At 36.9% G+C, this 15,814-nt stretch overlaps 1 protein-coding gene across 13 annotated transcripts in view; it reads left to right on the plus strand.

The window, feature by feature from the left end:
• Positions 1-15,814, plus strand: part of KIAA1217 (KIAA1217 ortholog) — a 564,114-nt gene that overhangs the window by 206,959 nt on the left and 341,341 nt on the right. For 6 of the 13 annotated variants that reach the window (XM_074192996.1, XM_074192997.1, XM_074193004.1 and 3 more), the window contains exon 3: positions 1,998-2,201. The exons of 6 other annotated variants lie outside the window; for them this stretch is intronic. In XM_074192996.1, the coding sequence (XP_074049097.1) occupies positions 1,998-2,201 (204 nt within the window). Of the gene's footprint in view, positions 1-1,997; positions 2,202-2,302; positions 15,399-15,814 lie in introns of those variants that run through there. One more of the 13 variants, XM_074193003.1, reaches the window with a different exon arrangement.

A 15,814-nucleotide genomic window follows, 5' to 3' on the forward strand; every position in this document is an offset into this window, starting at 1 on the left:
GTTATTTGTTTTTCTTAACCCCATAGCAGATGTAAGCCTCATAAGAGCAGGAATCAAGTTTTATCTAATTTATATGTGTTTGTATGGGTTTATCTAATTTAAATTTATCATACATATATATATATATATATATACATATTCCAGTCCTACTACTCTGTGCTCACAGTAGATACTTATGGATTTGTTAAAGAATGAATTTTAAATATATGTGAATATGTTTATGTATTCCTCACAAGATACATATTATAGCTTTGAATAAAGTAGTCACAAAATTAATGACTGAGTGATTCAATCAAAAATAGGCATTTGTGGCAGTTGCTGTTTAGTAATGTCTAGCTCTTCATGAATCCTATGAACCAAAGCATATCAATACTGTCCATAATGTTGTCTTGCCATTTACTTCTCTAGTGGCTTAAAGCAAACAGAGGTTAAATGACTTGCCCAGGGTTACACACAGCTAGTGAGAATCCAAGACTGAATTTGAACTCAGGTATTACTGGTTCAAGCCTAGCTTCCAGCTGCCTACAGTTTGCCTTAGTTTCCTCATGTAAAATGAGCTGGAGAAGGAGATGACAAATAATTCCAATATCTTTCTAAGAAAACCCCAAATAGGGGCAGCTAGGTGGTGCAGTGGATAAAGCATGGGCCCTGGAGTTAGGAGTACCTGGGTTCAAATCCAGTCTCAGACACTTAATAATTACCTAGCTGTGTGGCCTTGGGCAAGCCACTTAACTCCATTTGCCTTAAAAAAAAATCCTAAAAAAAAACCCAAATAGGGTCACAAAGAGTCAGACAAGTCTGAACAACAAAAATCATGCACCAGTCACTAAACTTAAGTAGTCTAAATAGGAAGGGAAAACAAAGCAGTTCTTTATCTTTTAGGAGTGTAAATACAAGAAAGAAAGGCAGGCTATCTCAAATTCTTTTTGAAATTGGACTTGCTCCCAAGTGAAAGAATTTCTTTTCCACTTTGGAAAGATTGATAGGTTGCACAGTTTGACCTCAGAGGTCTTTTCTACCTAATCTAAAATGTTATGATTTTAGTCAACATTTCTGACTCATTTATTCATATTTTTCAGATACATTCATTGTCTCCTGTTAGAATGCATTGGGTCATAAGAGATACAAACTTAGTTTATAGTCTAGATAGGAAAATACACCCAAATAAAATAAAATAAAATTAGATTCTAATCAAATTTAATAAAATTGGACTTTAATAGATATTTTAGAAGAGCAAGAACAGATACGCATTCCGTCAAAGTTTAGAGCAGAATGAGGCATAGATTTAAGGAGATGTTAGTAGCTTTAGGTTTAAATTTGGCAGATGGGGAAGGTCGTGTTTCAGAGAAGCTAGGAGTGGAAAATAAGCAAGGGTTAAGAAAGGGTTAAAGAAAAGATCTCCACATCTCTCCAACCACCCCGGCGCAGCGACCAAAAAAAAATACATACACACAAACCTGCTGGAAACCTGTTTTGCAAGTTTCACCACGGAAAAAAAAAGCTCTAAGGGGGTTGTGGGGGAGAAGATTGGAAAAGCCAGAGAAGGTATCCCTTGAAGGTTTTTCAAAATCCAACGTAACTTTATCTTGCAGATTTTTTCTTTAACTGATTAAGAGCATTGTTAGACAGGGAGGGGCAGATTAAGAACGCCTATAATTTTGTTGATTGTTTTCCCGGAAGGGGAAAAAAAAAAAGCTCAGACTTTAAAAGTGAAGGCTGTAGTTTGTGGCAAAGTCGTTTGTTGGGTTTATTGTTGCTTTTTTTTTTTGCAAACTCGCCCAATGACATCCTACGCAGCTCCCTAATATCTCCCCCCCCCTCCGCCCCGCAAACATTAATGAACAAATTCCAGTGGATTGTTTAAGTCTCCTCCTGACAGGTAACTTTGGCATGTGGGCAGGTGGGGTTAAGGTTACCATGGAGATTTATGATGTCATGCTTGAAGGAGCATGTCAAGACAGCCAATTTAACATGTAGCTGCTTCAAAAATCCTATAGGCTCCAAGTCGGTTTTATGTAAATGACAAGAGTTTCCCTGGGAAAAGACAAAAGGAAAACCCAGTAGAGGCATGGAGGGGGGATCTACCTGCTAACTCTAAAGGATTCCCCTGGAGTTCATTACCAGCGCCAAACTTTGCAGGAGAAGACGAATCAGATCTGCTCCCTCCACTTGGGGCATCACCTGTGGAGCTCCGGGTGTCGGTGAGTGAGCCTCAGTTTCTTTGCCGTTATTTCAGAGGTGTTTGGGAAACCCCGAGTTTTCTTGTTGCCGACTGCATTGTTCTGTGGGCAGGAGGGCTTGGATGAATAGCCTCGGTTTTCCCACACCAAATGCTCGCTCTTCCTGCTCTTTGGGTTTGGTTTGCTTTCCTCTTAAAATCGTGATTGAATGAATTCTAAGATTCTGGAAAGCTCCGGAGGCATTATGCCTTCGGAGGATGAGAAATGCTTAGAATGCCATAGGTAGGTTAGAAGGAAGAACCTGAGGAAGTGAGATATATGTGGATCTGGCAGATTAGTGCCAGATGTTTTTCCTTTACTGTTAAAGAAGACCTTGAAATTGGAAATGTGCTTATTTCACATTATAAAAAATGGAAAAGAAAAAAAAGAGAAAACTTCCATGGCATGTTACAGAAGTCCTTAGATACTTTTGTGAACATGTACAAACACAGCACCTAAGAATAATTTGGATGTCTCTTTGGGTGTCTAACAAAGACTTTTAGGAAAAAACTAAATTAAAAAAAAGCAGGTATGAGAAAGATCAGCGTTGAAGTTTCTGGTAAGTCAGATTTAGGAAATTCCCACAACAGAGATAAAGAACCTCTCTGGGTGGTATTGGAGATAAAAGACTGTGAGGGTTTTTTTGTTTGTTTGTTTTGGTTTTGTGGGGGGGTTGTTTTTTGTTGGCTTTTTTGGTTTGTTTTATTAGCTTGCTTTAAAACATAAACTAGGTTTGAGGGTAACTAGCTTTCTGGTGATATCAATCAGCAAGTCTGACTAAGTCAACACCATGCTCAATCTTTGGATGTGATTTAAAAAAAAGTAACTGCAGGTAACTGATGATCTAAAGTTAGTTTAAAGGGGCTAGTTCATGGAACATGGGTGAAGTGTTAGCAATTAGAGTCTACTGTAGACTTTGAAAGGTAGTTCAAAGGCACCAGAGAAAAAGTGAGCAGAGGGTCTGAACCTTGGTCAGCATGATGGAGTGCCACAAGAGAGCCCTGAGAGGCATCAAAGTATTTTTTTTAAACTTTGGCCAGTTCCAAAAGTAAAGCTAACAGTGTAAAGAACCCCTGACCTTTGGCATTCCAGACAGTGTGACTGTATTAATGAGCAAATAGTGCTTGTACCAGGAAGTATGGGAATGAAGGAACCACATAACACAATGTCTTATTGCATTTTTTCATCTATTTTCACCCATTTAAGGGAGGCAAGAGATAATAAGTATTAATATAGTTTTGAAATAACTTCAAAAAATAATAGGCATGATTGACTGAGAATAAGGACTACTGAGGTTAATTTGCAACATACTCTTTGACTTGTTTTCATTAAGTTACCCTGATGACACCTGTTCTAATTATGTTGTGTTTCTGTGATTTAATATAATTTAGAAAAACTCATAATTTGTTTAACGTTTTCTCTGAGGAACTCAAAGCACCTCACGGATTTTAAAGGTTTAAAATTTTAAAAATTAGAACTAATATGTCAAGAGACCAGAATGAAGGCCCTTGATTTCATAAACAAAGAAACTGAGTCACATGGGACTCAGAGAATATGGTTATTAATTGAATCCAATGTACTTTACTTCCAGTACGCATTAGATTCTGGTTCTTTTTTCACTCTCTGTTCTAAACACACAGACCATAATTATATTCTAGGTTCACTATACTCAGAGTAAGTAATTTGCTGCAGCAGCCTTTGGAATTGCAAGAAATAAACACCGGAATGGCTACCAGGTTTGGGTTTGTTGTTGTTTTTTTAAATAAACAGCTGTTTCTAGAGCTTCTACACAAATGCATGGTCAGTTTTATGGCAAGGACATTTGGATACTCAAATTATGACTTCAAGATATTTGGGCAAAAATTGATCTGGTTCTAAAATGAAAACTTTTGTACGAATTCAATCCCTCTCAGCCCTGATTTTATGCCAGTTATCTCAAAGGATGGCATGTGACTTTCAGAATAAACTTTATTCCACTTTAATTGAAAAATACATTTTAAATCTTGTTCAGTTGGGGAGTTTGAAAAAATATTAGGATGGGTTAGTCTATCAATATTTATTAATTGCCTAGGTTGTCCCAGGCACCATTCCAGAGATGCAAAAAGAGGCAAAAGACAGTCTCTGCTTTTGAGGAGCTTGTAATCTAATGGGAGAGACAACATTCAAGGAAATATAGACAAAGTGAGTTATATACAGAGTGAAAAGGAAATAATTCTAAGAGGGAAGGCATGAAAATTTGAGAGACTGGGGAAAGCACTGAAATTTAGATTGATTAAAAAGGAGAGATTTTAGTTGGGATTTAAAGGAAAACAGGAAAGTCAGAGCAGAGGAAGAAGATATTTCTGAAATGGAGGAAAGTCAGAGAAAATGCCCAGAATCTAGAGATGAGGTGTCTTGTTTCTGGGTCAGCCAGGAGGCCAGTGTCACTGGTTCAGGGTTACATTTTGCCTTGCTATCCTAGAATAAGGTAAAAATGCATTTCATTCTAATTTTTTCTTATACTGTTCAGGGGTTTTATGTTGATTAATGTACAAATATTGATCATTCTATTTGTTGCTACAGGGTAATGGTGGGCTTATTATAATAAGATGATAAAACTGTAGACTAGTTCTGATTTATCTCAATAACAGTAATCATTGTTTTGGCAACTAAGAGCTCATTTTACTTTCATTGGAAATACAATGTGCCAAGGAATTAATAAATATAAGTGGATTTGCTGACATATTCATTGGTGAAATGTTTGACTTGGAAGAACATAGACTAGGATGTTAATATTTCAAACAGAGTGCAACTTTTGGTTTCAAACTACATTAAATCATCTCTTACTGGATTTTAAATGAAATGATATTTCTTTTTTTTTAAAGCTTTTTAAGACATTGTATCAATATACTTCAGTTGAATGAATGGAATAGAATATGTTAATAAGCAGGATGACAGGCAGCCTGGTTTGGTAGATAGAGACCCTCTGAGTCAGTAAAACCCAGGTGCAGGTTAAGCTTTTAACATATTGTAGCTATGTGACTATGGGTAAATCACATAATTTTCCATGCCCACAGGCACCTTTTTAATGAAGAAGTCCTTCCTGTATGTGTGGCAGGAATTTCTAGATCTCATATTTAAACAAACAAAGAAACGATGGACCAGATACAACAATGATATCTAGCAGAAGCCAAGCTGCTTGCTATCTATCCACATGACCTTGGACTTTTCCAATAACTGTAATAATCACAATCATTTTTGTAAACTTCAAGGTTAAATGTAAAGACTAACAGAATGCCTTCTGTTGGGGGGGGAGGGAAGGGAGATTGGGGGGAAATTGTAAAATTCAAAATAAATAAATTTTTAAAAAACTTCAAGGTTTACAAAATGCTTTACCTGTCTCATTTTACCTTTATCTCATTTAATCCTCATAACCACCCTGTAAAATAGATGATACTATTATTTCCATTTACAGATGAGGAATCTGAGATTAAGAGAGGTGAGGTTTCTTGCCCAGAATCACACAACTAATAAGTGTCTGAGGGAGGATCTGAATGCTGATCTTTCTGATTCTCAAGTCCAATATGATTTCCTCAGTTATAAATTCTGACATGGGCAAATGCATTTTTGTTACCTTAAGAAAAGAAATATTCATAAATCTATTAGTTTCAAAACAACTCATCCCAGAAAATAGTGTCATCTGAAATCATTTCGTTTTCATGTTTGTTATGACTCAGGGGGTCACCCTGTTAAGGGTAAAGGGTGGGTAGGGTCCAGTCTGGGCTGCCAATGTTTTTTAATCTCCTTTCAAACCTTCTCTGCTCTTCACATGAGGATAACTTACAGGAAACCAAACTGCCTTGGGGGATCCAAAACATGGACTTATTTTGTTATAAATTGGAAAGCACCTTGGCGGGGCTCTCCTTGCATGGTTTTTCAATTTCAGAATGGAATTAAATTAGCCACAATCTGGCATCCCGTGCTATAAGTAGCTCCACATAGATTGGTTTGTTGTAAACTTCCCAGGAGCAGTTACATTTTCCCTAGTTTTTACACTTAGCATGTTGGGAACATTTAGGTTTAGAACCAAGGGGAAAATAAGATGTTATAAATTTAGTAGAGGCAAGATTTCAAGACAGACTAAAATCAACCATCTCCTCTTTAGCTGGAGGGACTCTCGATTAGTATGTTGACTAACTGCGTTCTTCCAAGGCTGAATAGATTCCCCTGGATTCAAGACCTAACATAGTCATGACCTTGTTGTCTTTTGGCTTCACTCTAATTGGGAAATACAAGAAAAATTTAGTTGGTAAGATGGGGGCAGATGAATCGTGAATAGACATCTTGAACGTAGTGAACTGTAGCTGTTTGAGTAATAGATGTATTATTCAGCAAGAAGGATTTAGAGTAGGCAAAGATAAGAACTTCCTGACAATTGTTAATCAAAATTGAATCAGAAATCTCTTCTGATACTTCTTCTTTCTTCTTCTCCTCCTCCTTCTTCTTTCTTCTTTTCTTCTTTCTTTTTCTCTTCTTCTTCCTTCTTTTTCTTCTCTTTCTCCTTCTCCAGAAAAGAATAGAGAATGTTCTTTATGGAATGATTTGAATACATGGATAGACACATAGATCAGGGTTTCGTTCCCTTCAGCTTTCTCAAAATTGAGCAGTAGAGTAAAAATGAATACTATTTGGACATTTATGAGAGTAGAGATTTCTTTTGCTTATATGCATTGCAGGGTGTACCTCAGTATCCGACACTTACTTAATAGGTATTCAATGAAGACTTTTTTATTTTAGTTTTTGCAAGGCAATGGGGTTAAGTGACTTGCCCAAGGTCACATAGCTAGGTAATTATTAAGTGTCTGAGGCCAGATTTGAACTCAGGGACTCCTTGACTCCAGGGCCAGTGCTCTATCCACTGCAACACCTAGCTGCCCCAAATGAAGACTTGTTGATTGATTTTCCACTTCTTTGGGTGAGCCTGGGCAAGTCATAATCTCCCTGGGCTTCAGTTTCCTCATCTCTTAAAAAAGGGTTCAACTAGAATCCATCAATGGTCTCTTCCAAGTTTTGTTTTCTGGTCTTTGGTCTGCACCATCAGGTTTAGAAGTGTCTAGAAAACACACATGACCTTTTGAAACTCCAAAACAGTCTTATAGACTTTGGGTTCATGTCTTGCCTGAGGAGCCCTGGGTAAGTCACTTAACTTATTGCCCCAAACATATTTTTTTCACAAGAAATAATATTTCATTTATTTTTCCAACTACATACAGCAGTAGTTTTTAACATTCATTTTTTGGGAAGGTTTTGAGTTCTATATTTTTTCTCCCCTTCCCCCCCCCCAGAAAGCAATCTAATATCTACATGTATAACCATTCCAAGTATCTCTCTCTCTTTTAAGGCAATGGGATTAAGTGACTTGCTCAAGATCACACAGCTAAGTAAGTATTAAATGTCTAAGACCCGATTTGAATTAAGGTTCTCCTGACTCCAGGGCCGGTGCTCTCTCCACTGTACCACTTAGCTGTGCCCCAGGAATCTCTCTTAAAATCATTATTTGCAGATTAAAGTAGATTGAATCATAGAAGAAGTATCCTTGCCAGCAAACTCTGAGGTCTAGTCCTGTCCCTATCCAGTAAGGGGTATAAGAGAGTGATAAAATCATTTTAGAAGTATTTTCATTTAGAAATGTACCTGTATCTTGGCACTGAAGATAGCTTCAGCAAAGGATATTTTCATTGTGCTACTCTGGAGGGAAACTCTGAAAAGACAGTGAGTTTTGAGAACAGCTAATCATCCTCCATCTTTTGTTGCTTAGTCATTTTCTATTTTATAATGTTTGTAGTTAGCCACTCATCACGATTTCCCATTAGTCATTCACAAAGTAAACAGGTCTCACACATCTTCCAGCAGCTGTTACATTTGGGTGATTTTGGCTTATTGGTCCATTTGGATCTTGCACAGACCAAGGTAGGGCTCATCCTCCTGGATCATCTAGTTTTTCCTAACATTAATCCTACTGTAATCCTTTTGATAGAGCTCTTGAAGGAAACAGAGTCCCCATATGGTCCCAAAAGATCATTTTCAGAGTCCTCTTTACAGTGTGTATGTGTTTGTGTTTGTGTGGGTACATACACAAGTAGCAGAAAGAAGTAGACCATATCAAATTGCCCCCCTCTTACCATAGCCCTGAAGTATGTGGAGGGTCTCTCTTGAACCATTCATTGTTTTCCAGTTAGGTTCACAATGAATCCATCTTCATATATACACATACAGAGAAAGATATTTCTACTTTGATTTGGGCCTCCCTTGAAGGGAGGAGGTGATTTTGTTTGTTCTCCCTTCACCAGATGTGTTAGATCTCTGAATTGTAGTCATGAATCTATTTGGAGGACAGGAACAAACCCATATCAGTTGGGAACCTATTTCCAAATCAGTTCTCTCAAAGGTTCTATATTTTTGGATGTGTTTGGTTAAAATAGTGTTTAACCCTCTGAAACTCTTCTTAATATAGCAATACAGGAGGTTGATGATATGGATGCATCTCCTGCCCAGCTGTTCTCCAGATACTCTAGAATAAGAATCAGTTCAATACCCCAACCCTTCCTGGGATCTTCAGAGTAGGAAATAGCCAGCTGTATCTGTGGATGGACTGAAAAAAATCAGTTTCCCTCCCCCCAAATAAATCTAAATAGAATATTATATAATTGTTTTTTTTTCTTTTACCTAACAGTGATAGAAGAGCAGTGAAAGGTCAGGGAGTTTTCTTATGGATAGGAAATGAGATAAGGAAAATTTGGGTTCAGTTCAAGCCTTTGACATGTACTAAGCAGCCTCTTGGTACTTCTTGCTAACTCTCTGAGACTTTTTCATGTAGGAGTAGTTATTCAGCATTGGAGGAGAGAGAGTCTACCCTAGGAGACCATCATATATCAAGAAATCATAGCCCCTGCTACCACTAACTTTTGGGTACCCTCCTTCCTCTAACCCTCCTTCCTCTAACCCTCCTTTGGGCAGAGAGTTAGAAATCAAAGGGATAGACCGATGAAGAAGGTTCTGAGGTTAAGCTGTCAGCAGAGTTGGTCAAAAAAATTGCTTCACTTATCTCTCTGGAAAGCTTTAGAAGTTACTATAAATCAGAACTTGAAGGTCTCTGACTTATAAAAAGAAGATAATAGGAAGGAATGGTGGACTTCATTCATGGGTCTTTCTGCTCAGTCAACACACTGTAGACAGACAACTCAATCTTCAACCTATTTTTTTCCCCCCTCATCAAAACTTGGGAGATTTTTCCCATTTTCCCACTTGTCCAAATCTATTAGTTTTCTCTTATTTAACACAATATTCCAACTCTGCAGTTGGTAGAAAATGCTTGCAAAAAAGGGAGCAAATGAAGAATCAACATAACTTAATGTAGGATGCTATGAATAAACATGTGTTTGATATTGGTTGGTTAACCTAACAGTGAGTGGGCAACACTGCTTGGAAGGAAAGATAGAACCTTTACTTTCATGTGCACAAGAACAGAGCAGAAAAAAGATAATTCAGGCAATTCCATTAAAGAGCATGTAATTACTCAACCCCAGGACAGTGGTAGGTCACTTATTGGGCTTTTATTATGCTTAATTAGGAAAATGTGTCCAATCTCCTACATCATAGAGCAAATACAATCTACCTTTCTCCAAATCTTAAATGTTACCTGGCCTCTACTTCAAATACTGTTGTATCACTACTAGAGAAAAATACATAATTGTGCATAGAGTACAGGGAACTTGGCTTTGGCAGAATAGGAAAAACACTGAATTTGAAGCCAGAAGAACTGAATTTTATTCTAACCTCTACAAGCTTCTGTATGACTTTGGAAAAGTCACTTAATTTTCCTCAGCTATAAAATAAATATGTTTAACCAAACTCAGGGGTGTCGACTCCAAATTGAGGAGGGGAGATCTAATAAGCTGTTCATAAGGAATTCTTTGGTGGCATATTGACTTTAAAAATCGAATATTATCTATTTTGTAATGTATTTTGATTAATTTTTAAAATATTCTTTCTTATATTTTAATATCATTTGAGCTGTACTAGGGAGCTACAGATTTTTGTTCAGCTCTTGCCTAGCTGACTTTCAAAGTCTTTTCTTTGACATTAGAGCTGATAAATAGCTAGGTGGTGCCAAAGTGCATAGAGTACTGGGCCTGGAGTCCATATTCCTGAGTTCAAATCTCCCTTCAGACATTTATTAGCTGTGTGACCCTGGCAAGGTCACTTAACTTTGTTGATCTCAGTTTCCTCATCTGTAAAGTGAGCTGAAGAAGGAAATAATAAATTAGGATCTCTGTCAAGAAAACCCTAAATGGGGTCATGAAGAGTCAGACATGACTGAACAACAAAGTACATGTATCCTGTAATAGATGCTCATAACAACTCTTTGAGGAGTTGCTATTTTTATTCCCATCTCATATCAGATAAGCAAAGTTAGTGAAAAGCAACAACACTTAATGATGATGAAGTTATGAAAGAACAGGTATCCTCATCCATTGTTGGTAGAATTATACACTTGTAGGATTAGGGTGTGGGGAACAATCTAGCCATCCATAGAATAGGGGAAAGGGGGAAAAAAAGCTATACTTTATTCCAGTCATTGAATTTTGGAGAAATTTACTCTGAAAGTATGGTTAAAAACCAATCAAACCAAAGAAAGCTATCTGAACAAAGAATTCCATAGTATAACAAAGATGTCATATGTCTGTCTAACTAGAGGAGAAAGGCTAAATAATTCATTAACCTAATGCGATTAAGACCAATGTGAATGTGTTAAAGAAAGAAATTTTGAAAGTCCTTTGTAATAATGCAAAATTTTAAAAGTACAACAAAGAACTTTGTATGCAATAATATGATCAAATAAGAGAAGTAAATGAAAAAAGTAAATGGCCAAAGAATACTGAGGGCTTAGAAAGAGGGACTAAAACCTGCCATGATGCTTTATTTTAATGTAATTATTTCAATTTCAATTATTTTATTTTAAAGTAAATAAAAAGTCAGCTTAGTTTGTCATATTGCAATACTGCAAGCATACCCATTTTAAAGATAAAAAAAAAAACCTAAGACTTAAGAGAGTCTTAAAAAGTCTCATTTGAACTCACTTCCTCCAGACTCTAGGTCCAGCTCTCTTTCCTTACCTCTCCAGCTCTCCTAGGGTAACATTCTAATTGAAACTAATTGAAACCTCCATCTGACAGTGTTTATCAGAACATTATGTATATCTTTCTTTAATATGAGGAGCCTGGAAGAGAAGGGAGTAAATGGAATCAGGGGAGCAGATAGTTATAGAGGTTGACAGGGAGATAGATTGACCTTTCACCCAAGCCTGGAGCAAAGAAAGAAAGAGAAGTTGACAGGATTGGGGGTGTGTAACAGAAAAGAAGAAAGCACTTTTGAAGAATGGCCTCGATTTTCTCCAGAATTATAAGATGAGATCCTCAGATGAAAGGGAGTTGGTGAATTGAGTGCTGGAGATAATGGTTTAAAGAAATCTGGAAAAGAAGCAGTGGGAGGGTAATATTTCATCAGGGAAGAGTTAATAGGTTTACTGTGCCTCGGGAAGGGTTCAGTTGGGATTAGGTTATCTGAAATCTAACATGTCCCTGGTCCACATGTTGGTGGTGGTGGGAGGGTGATCTCCTTTAGTGGTTTTAGTAACTTGACAGCTGGCATCAGAAGGCAGATGAGAGACACCCAGGATTGGGTTTGCAATGTGATGAGTTAAGAAGCAGGGTTTAGAGGGCAAAGGACGGTTTAAAGCTAAACTAGTTAAGTCCAGTATCAAGATTTCAAAGAGACAAAGGAGATGCCAGAGTAGGAGATGATAACCTGGGAAAGCAGTGCCAGGTAAAGTAACCTGAGTATGTTTAGTTAAGATGAAGCACAGGGAGAAATGGAAGGAGTGGTCAGAGAATTTCTGAATTCTGGATGGTGAGGAGGGAATGCTTGTGACTGATGATAAGACCAAGAATATAACTATCCTTGAATGTGGCTAAGGTAGAGTGACGGTAGAAGTAAAGGGAGTTGAAGAGATTGATGAGCTGGGAAGTCATATAATATATCCTAAAAGGTGCCCTTTGCATCTCTTTTTATATAGTATTCCTCAATGACTCCCATCTGTTGATACAAACCCAGAAACTATAATGAACACAATTACAAAACACTCTTCATACAAATAAAGTGATATTAGAAAAATATCATTTGTTCATGGATAGGTCAAACCAATATAATTTAAAAAGACAATTCTGCCTAAGTTTATTTATTCAGTGATATATTAATCAAACTCCCCCAAAATTATTTGTTAGAGCTAAGAATAAAATAACATTCATCTGAAAGAACAAAAGATGTAGAATATCAAAGGAATTTTTGAAAAAATAAAACAAAGGTGACCTAGTAATACTAGATCTCCAGTCTTTTTATAAAACAGTAATCACCAATAAGTGTTAGATCCTGAGGTGGAGGGGATGCATGGGGAGCTGGAAAGAAGCTGACTTCAGGAAGATGGGAACTTACATTGTAATAGCTAACATTTATATTTTTAAATAAAAATATAGGCTTCATTTTAAGTTTGCAAAGCATTTTACATATTAATGTTAGTTCATTTGATCCTTCAACTTCCTAAGATTGGTGCTATACTAATGGTACCTATATTACCACATACTTGTTTTACAAATGAGGAAACTGAAGCTGAGAACTTGTCCAGGGTAACACAGCTATTAAGTGTCTGAGATAAAACTCCACCAAATCCCCTGCATCACTCAGTTGTTCCTATAAATCACTAGTCATTTTAAAAGATAATAAAACTATCTACTTCTCTTGTTTTTATCACTGCATGTGCTTCTTCTACAACATTGATGGCCACCTTTCAATACCTTAGTGGACTTAGATTTACAGAACTTCTGAGGATAAACATTTTTTTTTAATTTATGGTCAACCTAGTGTTGAGTCCTTTTCATTTAGCCAGGCAGATCCTGGGATGACATATATACAATCTACCTATGACCCTTTACTATAAAACCCTTTTTTGGTAGGATTTATAAGATCTTAAAGTCCTTTTTGATCATTGCTTTGATCAATTTTTTTTATGGAGAGGGGGTTTCCCAATTTGTTCCTGATCTATATCATTAATGATCCTCTTTATGTGTCTTAAAATATTTTTTTAGCTTTGACTTTTATACCTTGATATCACTCTCCTTTGTGAGCTATGGAAGTGGTACTTGGAAGTCAGGTCAAGTTCATAATGTTTGTACTGCCTTTTAAGCAACCAAGATGGCAGCTCATTTGAAAACCATACTGTGGAATCCTGGATAATTTTGTGTTTGTGGTATTTTCTTTATAGCAACACTATCTTGAGATAGGACATGGCGGGGCATAATGGATAGTAGAGTGACCTTTGAATAAGAAGACTTGGATTCAAATTTTGCCTGTGATTATATCAACTGTATGACCTTGGGCAATCATTGAGCATCTCAGTACTCTGGGAAACTCTAAAATGTGTTGCAGATGTCTTAGAGATCTGCATCAGTGGAAAGGATTTCCATACTCAGTTACCTTCTCTGATGAAATCATTGATCTTTATCAAACCACAATTGTGTGACTTCTTCCAGTGGTGTTCAATACCTTATGAGCAGAGTTCAAGAAGGTGGATAGTGGAGGCAGTTAGTTCAGTGGTAGGATTTGAAAAGGAAGGAGTGATATTCATTAATGTTGATGCAATGGTGAGCATGATTTTGACAGGAGTATATACCTACAAGTGTGCAAATATGTGTTTGTGTGTATATCTACATACCTGTGGGCATATATCTCTATCTCTATATATAGTATTACACACATTTCATATATATATAAAATCTTAGAATTATGACATTTTTATTTTTCAACTATATTTATTTTTCAACTAACAGCTATTTTCTCTACTACTTCCCAATCTAAAGTTAAAAAATATCCATGTAGAGTCAAGCAAAACATTCCTGCTCTGTCCCTGTCTGAAATGTAGTTTTTATTCTTCATTTTGAATTAGGACACACATACACATGTGCTCACACATGTATACACATTATCTGATACATGCATACACACTATGTGTGCTGCACATATATAGATATGCATATAGCCAAGTAAAAAAATATTTTAAAATCTGGAAGAGAAAATGTGATATAGAACAGAGCTGTCAGACACATGGGCTGTGGCCAACATAATTTCCATTAGAAAATAGGTTAAAATATAAATGGTATATATTTAACAATAGAAATACACATTAAATAAAACAATACTGTCTCTAAGCCCAGATGAGGCCCCCAGGTGTTCTTATGTAGAGTTTAGTGGTCCCTGTTTCTATTTGACTTTGACACCACTGAACGAAAGTACCAAATCTGGAATCAGAAAGTCCTGGGTCTGAATCGTACTTTTCCTAGCAGCGTCACCTTGGTTAAATCACTTAACATCTCAGAGCCTCAAGTGTTTTCATTAAATGGGAATAACGATAACAACAATAGTAATCATAACAACAATAATAGCAGTTCCCTCACAGAGCTTTTGAAAGGATCAAAGGAGATAATCCAATAACCATAAGTTCCAAATAATGGCAGCTGTCATTCTTATCAAAATAAACTGTTGCTAATTAATATCGATTGACCCAATTTTATTGGTTGTTGTCTTGTGTTGTCTCTGACTTCTACTGTTACTGACTTCTTTATTTTTTCCAACACTTAATGTTCACAACAAAATAATTTAGGTGAATGAAACCTAAAGTTGAGGCCTCATTCTCTCTTTACTTTCTTATGGGAACTGTCCACATCCGGATTTAACCAAACCCCACCCAGGTACATGTGTGTGTAGCAATGAAAAACCAGTATTCTCTATCCATGAATCACAGTACAAATTCAATTTCCCAGTTGGTGAAGGATTTCGTCATGTACTGGCTTCCTTCTGAGCTATACACGGGCGAGGGAGATCAGTGAAGGGGGGAGAGAGGTCACAGTATGTGTGGGCCTGGCCAGATCGACTGGTTGTCTGGTGAAAGATAAGGATCCCCCTGACTTTGAGGTCATGGATTTTGACATGGAACTTCCTAATGATTCTTCTGTCGATGAGCCAAAGAGAGGAAGTGGCTTCATATCATTCTGCTGTTCAAACTCCTGTGTTGCTCCAGATAAGAACCAGGTACAGAAATTATCCTGGGGGGTAGGGGGCTGAGGGGTGTAGGGAGTGAATTTTTTCTTTTGTCCCATGTGTTTCTGTTTCAATCTTGTCTATACACCTGGGAGAAACTGTTTCAGTGACTTGTTTTGCAGAACAAGAACTCATAGAGGGACTTTGGGCCATGTCATTTCTTACCTGGAAGCAACTTGTTAAGTGACACACTAGTTTTCATCAGTAGAGGATTTTTATTCAATCTTGTTTAGCAATTATTTCATTTCATTTATTTACTTGGAAAAAAGGAATCATGTCATATTTCTCGACAGAGTTACAGAAACATTTTTCTTTCCTCGTAATTTTTTTTTTCTGAAAGGTGTAAGCCTAGGAAGTCTTCCACAGCTCTGAAATAATTAATAGTGTGTGGGTTTTCAGTGATTTGA

The sequence above is a fragment of the Macrotis lagotis genome, chromosome 7 (assembly GCF_037893015.1).
Source record: "Macrotis lagotis isolate mMagLag1 chromosome 7, bilby.v1.9.chrom.fasta, whole genome shotgun sequence".
In the NCBI taxonomy this organism is placed as follows: domain Eukaryota; kingdom Metazoa; phylum Chordata; class Mammalia; order Peramelemorphia; family Peramelidae; genus Macrotis; species Macrotis lagotis.